The sequence below is a fragment of the Tetrao urogallus genome, assembly GCF_951394365.1.
Source record: "Tetrao urogallus genome assembly, chromosome: 1".
In the NCBI taxonomy this organism is placed as follows: domain Eukaryota; kingdom Metazoa; phylum Chordata; class Aves; order Galliformes; family Phasianidae; genus Tetrao; species Tetrao urogallus.
This window is the reverse complement of record NC_136813.1, coordinates 58,050,049-58,061,024: the sequence shown is the minus strand read 5'-3', so window position 1 is coordinate 58,061,024 and position 10,976 is coordinate 58,050,049. Positions and strand designations below refer to the sequence as shown.

At 42.8% G+C, this 10,976-nt stretch overlaps 1 protein-coding gene across 1 annotated transcript in view; it reads right to left on the bottom strand.

Moving 5' to 3' along the window:
- Positions 1-5,252: 5,252 nt before the first annotated feature.
- The window catches only part of MCF2L (MCF.2 cell line derived transforming sequence like), a gene marked incomplete at both ends in the record, with an annotated part of 134,864 nt that continues 129,140 nt past the window's right edge, over positions 5,253-10,976 (bottom strand). Inside the window, 7 exons of the mRNA XM_079540922.1 lie at positions 5,253-5,347; positions 5,455-5,558; positions 5,673-5,785; positions 6,347-6,480; positions 9,220-9,294; positions 10,528-10,614; positions 10,956-10,974. Of these exons, the coding sequence (XP_079397048.1) occupies positions 5,253-5,347; positions 5,455-5,558; positions 5,673-5,785; positions 6,347-6,480; positions 9,220-9,294; positions 10,528-10,614; positions 10,956-10,974 (627 nt within the window). The remainder of the gene's footprint in view (positions 5,348-5,454; positions 5,559-5,672; positions 5,786-6,346; positions 6,481-9,219; positions 9,295-10,527; positions 10,615-10,955; positions 10,975-10,976) is intronic.

Here is a 10,976-nt window from a genome sequence, read left to right as displayed (position 1 = left end):
GCTGACCCTGCAAGCCGGCGTCCTGGTGGCGTATTGACACTTCAGAGCAGGCTGTTGGGCCAAAGGGCTCAGCCTCCAACGCTGGGAGCCAGAGGAGGGGCTGGAGAGTCATGGGAACCGCAACAATCAGGGCGAAGCGCGAGGCACAGCCTGCAGCCCGCCCGTATGGGGAACTGCTGTTGTGCAAAGGCTGTGCAATAGCCTTTGCACAGCCTTTAGAGAGGCCAGGTTCCATGGCCGCCTCGCAGAGAGCCAGGCACAGCCTCTCAGTGCTCCGCAGGACCAGCAGGTGCTGACAGCTAGCTTTTCCAATTTCCCAGTCGCCGTTGGAAACCCTGAACTTCTGACGCTAATTAACCAGCAAAACAAACCTTTCACCAGTTTTCTCTAACTGGGTTGCCTGGCAAGCTGTACCAGCTCAGAGCCGATCCACGGCTCATTTTGTGAGCAACAACAGGGTTTTGAGGGACTGATCTGCAAGTAACATTCTACCTGGGAAGCAAGCAACCCTCAGATTTAGTGGAAATCAATTAGTGGCATCAGAACAGAGAGCTAACAACTGGCTTAGGTAAATGTTGACTCGAGATAGCAGCAAGGTAAAGAGCTTGTTTTCCAGTCTGCCCTCTCCTTAGTGCATGTAGGGAAGGGACTGTTCTGCTGCTTCTCTGCCAGGCTCAGCTGGGTTCCTCACAGCTGGGAGCCTACAGCTGGGAGCAGGGCCTCCAGCTGCTCTGCACACCTGTTCCCATTGTTTGGTGGTGGTGCACGCAGCAGGCATCCTGCTCTGAAAGCTGCTTTCCTGAGGGGCATCCTTGGGGAAGGCCACATCCATCTACGTGAACACCACATGCCTCTGTGCCCAATGCACAGTCTGGTCCCTGCCACCACCTCAGTGATGTCTGTGTGGCTGGGCCCTACGCTATGGCTGCATCACCACAACTGGCTGTTCTGCTTCTCTGCTGCCCTATGGCTGAAGCAGTGCTCCTTTCTTCTTCTGTTGGCTGCCCAAGGAAGATTTCAGTTTTATTTTGAATATTTTATTTATGTTTGAATACAGCAAAAAGCCATTATTAATGCAGAGCCAAAGGGGAAGCTCAAGTGCTGGGAACAGCACTCGGTCCGCATGCTGATAGCCCATTTTCCAGGAAAATTGCTGCAATGGGATGTCATTGGGGTAGCAAGGATGCCTATCCCTGTGAGAAGCGTCACTGGGGAGTCATCTGGGCTTCAGGTCTTTGTTACAGCCTTCGCTGGTTTCACACAGGTCTCTTCCCAAAGCTCAGCAGATCTCTCACATTCACTCTGTGGCTGATCTTCATGTGTGCTTTTACTGTAGTCCGTGAGAATCACCCTGGTGTCCCACTCAATAAACCTCACCAGCGGAGGCTTCAGCTTTGGCTTGCAGTTTCTGAGCATTTCCAAAAAAAGTGATCTATCATCCAACTAAAAGCAAGCACGCTTTCAAGCAAGCAGTCCTGCTGCCTGTGAGTAGTACTAGCATCAGGCTGGAGACAGCTGTTTAGAAAATATGATTTAAGGCATTTGGATGTGGATCTGCAAGACATGATGAACAGGTGCCTTAGAAAGTGCCATTCTTTCTCCTTGATTTGTCTCACACTGATATTTGCCCTGTCAGCACTCAGAGGTAATTTAAATATAAAAACCCAACTCAATTCTATTTTGGAAATACGCTGAGATTACTTGAGTGGATGAGTTACTAAATCTTGTTTCTGTTGCACTAACCTATAAACTTATGAATGTTCTGCCACTAAACTTTAAAGCAAATCATTGCCTTTTTAGAGTGCAAAGGCGGAATTTCTTTTCAGGGGAGGACCACGTGCCCATCTGCCTGAGCTCTATGCCTGCGTGCAGTGCTCTGCTCACAGGGACAGCACACAAGGTGGGGAGATGATAAAAGTTTAAGGCTTTTTTTTTGTGATCAGCTCTGAATATGGGTGGCTATTTCATCACCAAACTGGCTCACCTCAGTTAAAACCCTTCAGAACAGAAATGCAAACATCCATCCTTGATTTTCTACCACCATCTGCTGGTACAAGCAGCGGTGACTGCAGCAATCCTCAGGATAGATACAAATACCGTGTTTTTTAGCATGGCATTTCTTCTTACCTATAGACCTCATCCTGCTGTAGGGTCTCGGACTTGTGGGCATTGGGCCTTGGCTTGCTCCCATGGGGCTCGGAGTCATGGTGCCCCAAGAGAGCTCCTCGCAGGTTTCCTTTGCCCAGGTGGCAGCTCAGCCTCTTGGTTTGAAAAGCCAAGCACACTCTGCATATGGACAGTGCTGACCTAACACAGGCTGCTCAGCCCCAGGAGCAAATGTAGTCACCACCATACAGGAGGAGACAGGTTTGGTTCTGGGAGCTGATCCAGCCAAAAACTGCTAGAAAGGGTCACAGAAATAACTCTCTCCTCACTCCAAGTGTGAGCCCAGAAAGAAAACAGGCTTGCATTAGATGTGGAACTTGGTGACCCTGCCTGCAGCTTGGGGATCGGAGGTTGATGATCCTTGAGGTCCCTTCCAACCCAAGCCATTCTATAATTCTTTGACTCTATGAAATGTGGCTGGCAGCTGGCAAGGAAGGTCTGTACTCCAACTTTGAGCTGGTGATCCAAGATATGTGGAACCCAGGATAAGCTCACAGTATTTGTGATAGGAAATATTTGTCAACAGAATTAAAAATAAATGCCTCTTCCTACAGAGGCAGCTTTTACATTAACAGAAGTAGATGAAAGCAACTAAATCCCAGTGAGAGCTTAGCTGGATGGTGTAATCCTCAGCCCAAACCACCTCCTGCCTTCACAGCTTAATGATCCTTAAAGCCATTGACTCATGAACATACAATCACCTTCCTCATTGTGTGAGGCAAGGATACATTCAGTTTCTCCTTTCTCATCTAGCTTCAGCACTGGCCAGACACCAGCCTCCAACCTGTTCCACTGAGGCCACACAGCCAGGAGGAGTGTGTAGAGCAGGGAAGGAGCCATGGGATGTGCACTACTCTCTTTAAACCCAGCAAGGGGTGAGTGCCAGTCTATTTTTTTTGTACGATGCCCGTAAGCAACTACTGGACCACGATAAGAAAATAAAGCACAGAGCATGTCTATATAAAGGCATTCAGCAAGAAGTGCTGACATTTATTCAAATTTTCATAGTTACAATAAAGACCTCTGACTTTGAACTTCTAAATCACAACAGCAGTTAAAAAAAAATACAAAAAGGAAATGGGTTCTATTAAAGTGCCATGATGTGGAGAAAACCATTGAAATAACGCAAATGAGCTGCAGTGAGAAATGACAGTCTTATCTGAACAATGACAGCAACACATAGGTAAATTATGTTACAGAATTTACATAATAACTTACAAAGACGAAGGTAAGCTGAATTTCATGCTGCCATCTCATTGTTAAATATCAGCTTAACTATTCCTTATCAGCACAGTATCATACAGGATAATTAAAAGAAGACCAGAGGATGTCTGTGTTGAAAAAGATGTCTGAAGAAAAACCCTGATCTGCATTTATACTGCAGTACTGCAAGAAACTTAAGTATGTATGAATTGTAAAGTGACACATTCAGCAGCAAGAAGACTATAAATACATCTTTTACACTGATACAGAGTATCTACACATTTACATATCTACACACACATGCATACGCAGGCACATACATGCACATACATATGTGCATAGATGTGTGAGTATACATGTGTTTCAGTTTGTACTGACCACAGTCAGCTGCTCTTTGATTGTGTTTGGGTAGGGTAGCTTTTGCAGCTCAGGACCAAGATCATATTTAGAATCCTTCTCCTTCAGTTTCCTAAGCTATAGGCTCTCGTATCTGAATTTCCAGCACAAAGATACACTTCTGGGCTCAACCATCAGAGAGAGGTCCAATAATTAATAGTAGTTCCAACTGACATTGAAAAATTCTGCTCACAAAGTCCGTAATACTTTTAAGTAATATGGTATACAAATCAGGTAAAAGCCTACTTTCATAAGAATATTTGAAAGGCACAGGGGAATGAATACATTTTGAACATGCACACAATTCTGTACTGTTTGTAAGGACAAAGTGCAAAGGTGAAAAAACAAGGTGAGAATTCCTAACATTGGCTTACATGACACCTTGAAAAATAGAAAGTTTAGCACTATCTTCCCTTTAAGAAATTTATATTCCTCTACAGGACAAGTCTGACACTAATAAAGATTGTTTTTCAGCCATGTTCCACTTTATAAAAAATTGTCATCTCTGTCTCTTTGAATAAGTCCGTAACAAACACCTTTGACTAAAAGTATCTGGTTTCTCACCCTTTTAGGTATGCCTGAAGATGTGCTTTTGGCCCATAGTGAACTCACCACAGTTTTCTTTGCCTATAACTGCATGCTGTTAGAGCTGAAGGTAACCATGCAATTAGTTTACTAAGAAATGATCTAGTGAATAAGAACGTTTGTGTTTCATTGTGCATCTGTGTAAGGAAGAAGATACTACTAAATTGCCAAGGCTATGTAAACACAGATCTTGATGAAGAGACAGGTTATGAGGCCAAAATATTTCAAACAATAGCTATCCCATTGCATGAATTATCAAAAGGTTGGAAAAGAGAAATTGATTTCCTCTTCTGATGCTGTTATGGTCAGTGGATCAGTCATTTCTGCATCCATCTCCAAGGTGCAGAAGAGTATCCTGAGGACCCAGGAGAAATGGCTCACCAAGCTTATTTCCTGGTGGCTATAGGAGTTGAGTGCAGTGATTGAGGTACGTCTGGAGAGAACAGGTATTTTGGAGAGGAGAAACTGAAAACTCTGATTTATTCTCCTCATATCTATCCTGTACAGTGATTGCTACGTTATTATCTTACAGCAAGGATTTAGCACTGAACACACTGTTTGCTCACAGATTCTGGATGTTATGAAATGATACAGTTCTGCAGAAACCTGATTGTATATCAGTGGGAAAATGTGTTTTATGCCAACACCTCTGCAGCTTCAAACTTCAGAGGAGAAGCTTCTACAATACCCTATTTCAAACCATTTAGTTTTTATTTACAACTTTACATTCCATGCACTTTTGACCAGGATCATCTTCTGTGAGAATCTATGAAAAATCATCAGAGAAAACACTGAAAACTAGCAATTCAGAACAGGTAGTTCTCTGATGGCCATCTTGAGTTTTGGCTATTGGGCTCAAACTCCAGATTTACTTTCCGTGGAGGTGGGGTGAAAATATGACGTTAGCCCTTAATGTCTGAGAAGCTGGTGCTGCTGGCATTGCAGTTATCACTGCAACTTGACGACGTGCTCAAAGTGCTGGAAGCAGTGCCTGATTCTGGGAAAGAAGAGAAAAATCAAAAGAAATATGGTTGTCGTTTTTCCACAGTTTTCTCCCATAACAAGAATCTTCAGTTAAACCACCATTTATAGTAAGTAGCCTACCAGAGCTGCTCAAAGATTGAGCTGATTTTGAATTGCCTATGAGCATCAGCAGATTGTTTGCTGGGATCCAACCTTCTCTACCAGTGGTCAGATTCTTCACATACCTATAAGAACAAAAACAAGTAAAACTGCTTCATTTGCTGCCTTTAAAAGCTTTGCCCTCAGCATCTGCCTTCCACACACAGTTGTGTATGAAGGTTCCAAACAGATCTGCGTACCAAAGTCCATCCTCCCCTTCACGAATCAGTTGAACCAGATCTCCACTTTTCACTGCAAATTCTTCAGAAACTCCTTTCTCATAATCAGTCACAACCGTGTATTTACCAGGAATCTAAATGCACAAAGGGAAAGAGACAAATTATTTCTATTGAGTATTTTAAAGTATATTGCAGCTTTTATTACAAACATCAGAGCACTTTCCCCTGCTTTCTCCTTCTTGTGCACATATTTGTGCGCTGTCTTCAACATGTATGTTCTGAGGGGCAGCAAGACTTTGCTGTTCAGTTATGTGCAAATTCAGCATATGAATTCTCACATCCTGAAAAACATTCCATTACAACAATTAAGTAAAATCTCTACCAAATAAAAGAAAAAAATCTCAAGGGGGTAAAAAAAAATAAACTGGAGAATTAGTGACATGATTTAAGTGATGTAGTAGCTTGTCATTGCTTGACTATGGCATAAGCAGCATTGCTGGTCTACAGGTACATGAAGGCACCTTCCTAAGAGCTGATTCAAGGAGTGGGATATTTCCCATTGCTCCAGGAATTTTGCTCAGCTGACAATTTCAAAGCAGACACTTTTCTTCCCACAAGTATCAGAAGCATTCCTATGTACTGTCACACTTCACAGTAATGTTTGCTTAGCTCAGTAGAAAAGAGTTTCTGGTTACCAGCTTCATCTCATTTCCCCCTCCACCTCCTCCTCCTTCTTCTTCTGCATCCGATGAATTCAGCGGCTCCTCAGCACTGGACCAGCCATCATTTTCTTCAGATGCATCAAGAGAATGAGATGTTTTAGCCCAACCTTGGTGAACAAACAGCTGACAGTTAATGTTTCAGCAGCTTAACATTGAGTGGGAGAAGTATTCTTCTCCCTGAGAATCACTCAAGTGATCAATGTAACGGGAGGAAATCTTGACAGAGGGAAGTTACTACAGCCACCAAGTGAAATTCACTGCTGGCAAAAGGTTCCCATGAGGCTAAGTGAATCTGTGGTGATGCACAGCAGTGAATTTGGCCCTTTGGATTTACGGAGATGGAAAGAAAGCAAATTCCCAACCAACTTCTGCTTTACACAAAATTGAGTGATGGATAGATGCTCTTCCTCGTGGGAGGGTGTAAAGGATGTGTTTTGTGGGAAGAGGATGACCACACATGGCTGTCACCCAAAACAGTCTAACTGGGTTGGAACAAGGGTGGATGGGCATTCTGATGAGCACTTGCAGCTGTCAAAGAATTCAACAGAAGCTACAGGCACTCTGTATTTCACATTATGAGTTGCATTGTCAAGTAAGGGCATTCAGGCTGACACAAGGATATTTTACGATGCTGAATCATCTCAGTGATAAGTCACTGCACCAAGAAACACAAGAACAATTTGCTGCCTGTCACTTATGGCCAAGTGTTCCTTTTTTTTTTTTTTTTCCTCCTCTCTAAGTGAAGCATTTCATGTGCTTATGAGGCTGGATCACATCCAAAGCTCACAAAATCCTTTTCCAAATTAAGCTACTGTAAATTTCACTAGCAGGACACTTTTCACTGAGACCAGCAGCTGCTAATACATGTGCTGAGCTTATAATGGAAAAAGTCAGAATAAAAAGGACAAATAAACAGTTCCAAGTAACATCTTGGTTCAAGCCAAATAGTAACAATAAGAAAACTCAACGAAAAAGACCAAAAGGAAAAAAGAAAACCTCCCAGCCGTTAGTTAACTATGAGGTAAGCTGGGAGAGCACCAGCACTGTTACTTGCTCAGAGCACTTTACGTTCGCCACCCAGCTGCTGACGCCAGATGCGTTAAGGCTAAAGCAGAGCATTGTCAAAATGAAGTCAAAGCAATTCAGGAAAGCACACTCAGAGCACACCAAACTGAGCAGGTCTTTTACCTCGCCTGCGCTGCTGGATGCCCTGCACAAGGCCAGAAGTGCTGACCCACTTGGCCCTGTCCAGGGTTGAGAATGACATCTGTGAAGAAACTGAGTAATAAATTCCTGCTGTATTCCATGCAAATTTCTTTGGAAACACACATCCTAGCAGAGCTCCCTATAAAGGCAGGAAACATAAGGAAATGGCAGAGTTCTAAGAAGACCAGAGACTATGGAGAAATGAGTGAGCTTAGGTTTCACGGTGCCAGGAAATCTGAGAAGTCACAAGCTGCTTCTCTTCACAAAGCAGCTCTCTGGTTTCTTTAAAAGTAGGATCATCTCCAATATACAATTTTGTCACTAATTCATTTTCCTTTGAGCTCATGGGGATGTAAGCAGGTGTGATGTGCCATGAAAGGAAAGAGAGGAATAATGTACTTCACACTGAGAAACTGAGAGCAGCACCTGGTGCAGTCTCACCCTGACATGGCTGAGCCCAATCCCTGCTCATCCCAGTTTGAGTCACTGAGGAAGAAGCTAAAATGTCAGAAAAGAGATCAGAAGATGCGAGACAGAAAGAAGGAATTACTAAATACAGAGGTTCTCTGGGTGTCTGCCCTGGGATCACACTGCTTCCTGCTCAGACACTGCACAAAGTTTCTCGAGCACAGCAGCAAAAACAGCATCATCTTCACAGGTGAGAGAGATTAACAGCTGTGAAAACCCAGAGAAGAGGAGGGTAGGGCTCAAAACAGCTTAATGTTCAGAATAATACGAAGAGATGGCCATGGGAAGAGAGCTGGGAAGAGGGGGAATACTTGCCATGTACTCTTTAGTTACTTGATGTCAAGGATTTGTACTGAAGCCTTTGCCAATAGCCTTGCTAGTTAGGAATGGGTCATTTAACTGAAATGCTTTATATTCGTTGCTTAGCTGTGGATTGGGAAGACAGGAGGCAGAACACTGCTATGGTTCAGCTACAGCATCTGGAGTTAACAGGGTGACAGGAAGCAGTTTTCAGCACCCAAAAAAAAGATGCAATGAGACTGACTTCAGTAATACAGACCTAAAATGGAATACAGCAATGTATATTCCTTGGGGCAGTAGTGTTCTCCACTGTGACTAGAATAAATGAGTCTCCTTTCCGCTCCCTCCTCCCCCCCAACTTTTTTTTTTTTTTTTTTTTAAAAAGAAGTTAAATTGTCCCCACAAGAAGCAGAGTGAGGGGAAGATGCTAAGTGGAAAACCATGCATCTCATGGCAACTAGGTGTCATAGTTTCATTAACATCCATCTTCTGGTTGTTTCTCCTGGTTGAGTACCAGATCTGGAGGTTGGTGACCCTGCCTGTGGCAGAGAGGCTGGAACTTGATGATTCTTGGGATCCCTTCTAACCCAAGCTATTCTACGATTCTGTGATTCAGGAAAACATCGCTTTCCCACCGCTCTTTTCAAAGAAGTGCAGTTAACCATATGCTACTCCATTTGATCCAAAGGTAAAACTTTGACAGGTTGCGCTATCAGAAACTACGTGTACAAAGCCAATGGATCCATGTAGAAAAACCCAGCAGATATCAACACTGCTGCTTATCATCATCATCATCATCATCATCATGCAGGTATCCCCAGCACTAGGGGAATGTGGATATTTGCAGAGTATAAGATGTGGTAACACACTACCTCTTACACCAAAAGGAGTTGGATCACTCACTACTTCGTGCCGCTTAGCTTTTTTGTCAGGACTGGTAGGAGAAGCTGCAGGAGGATGAATAGGCAAAAAAAAACACAGAGATATTGAAGAACTGGAAAAAAGAGATGAGGTGGATTGCATGCTAAATACCTTTGAGTTTACACTGGAAAACAAACAGATCTCTGAGATCACTCCAATTGCTCAATTACACAAATAGCTAACTTTTCACATTAATTTTTTTGAAGATAAATTGACAAATTGCTTTATGATAATAGATAATGCCTAATTCATTTCAAAAAGTTTACATATGATTTCAAGTGAATACAATTGATTTCAATTTTAGACAAACATTACCAATTTAAACAATCTTTTTTATACAAATCTAGTGCTACAGCAATACCTGGTCCTGTAAGAAGGATCATTGGCAATGTCTGGCTTTTAGCAGTAGAAGATGGAGTTTCTGTCAAGGCAAGCGTGGCAAATTAGTGCTCACCTAATTACCAGCAGATACACAACCCTAAAGAATCAGTCTCTCCAGAAAGAACTCAAAGGTAATCAAGGTTAAAAAGGCATACTGATAAGATGCTCGGAAAGAAATCATGCTCTTGAACAAGTGTGATCATCTTAGTGCCATTCAGACTGTTTGAAGATAGAGATTCAAAGCAAGAAGTGAATGTATCCATGCAATTACTTGGCAGGAGGAAATGAGAGATCTCAGACTCTTATTGCCTGTTTTAGCAAAAAAGAAATGAGAGAATTTCCAGAAGCATAAAGAATTTCCTATTTACTTCTGTATCTAGCCAGATAACCTTGTCATAGATGTTTTGCTGAGGTCATGCTTTATAGATAGAAATATTCTAGCAAAACCTTGATTCATTCTTGCCAAGTATGGGTACATTTGGGGCAGATCCACTGAAGCTAAAGCAGGCCAGGCATTTCATCTGAAGGAAACTTCCTCTAGGTTCCTACAGGAATGGGGCCCTTTAAACTCTTTCCTAGGCCTGAATATTGGGACTGGAAGCACTGGAAACTACATTCCTTCCCTTGCATCTCCAACAGCTCTGCTTTTCTGGGCTCATCACCCTCTCCCTCACAGTGGAGCCAATTTCTCTCAAAATCTCCCTGTCATGGTCTGTGATTGAGGAGCCTAGCTTGAACATAGGAGAACAAGCTAATATACACATTGAAAAAGTATGCATGAGCCTGTTACACTACACACACACACACACACACACACAGTGATTCAATTACAACCTTACATAGAGAACATCTAACTATTTTTTTCCTCTTTAAATTACCTTTCTGACTTGTGAGGTTAGTAAAGCCCTGCAGCGTAAAGCGCTTTTTTGACAGTACAGAGCATTCTGAGGTAGAGCTAGTGTCATCTATAAAGGAAAAGAAAGAAACACAGAAAAGGGAAAAGGCCATGAAAAGGTCGAGGCAAAAAAAATGATTCACAGCCCTGCTAAGGAACCAGGGTGAGGAAGGACAACTGAAAGTCCAAGTCCAATAGAAGAACCCAAGTGTCCAGTTGTTCGTATCTGTACAGGGGTCTGTATTTGTGCTAGTCCAGTAAGTTATCTCAGCAACATAAACCAAAATTCAAGGTGAAAAAAATACTCTTTAAAATGAGTAATGCTGACAAATTCATCCATAAGTACTAAAAGCTGAGAAGCCAGGCAGCTCTAAGAGAAGGCATACTGCAGTTTAAGACCTCATAACCCACAGTTCCCAGCTCCCTGGTTCT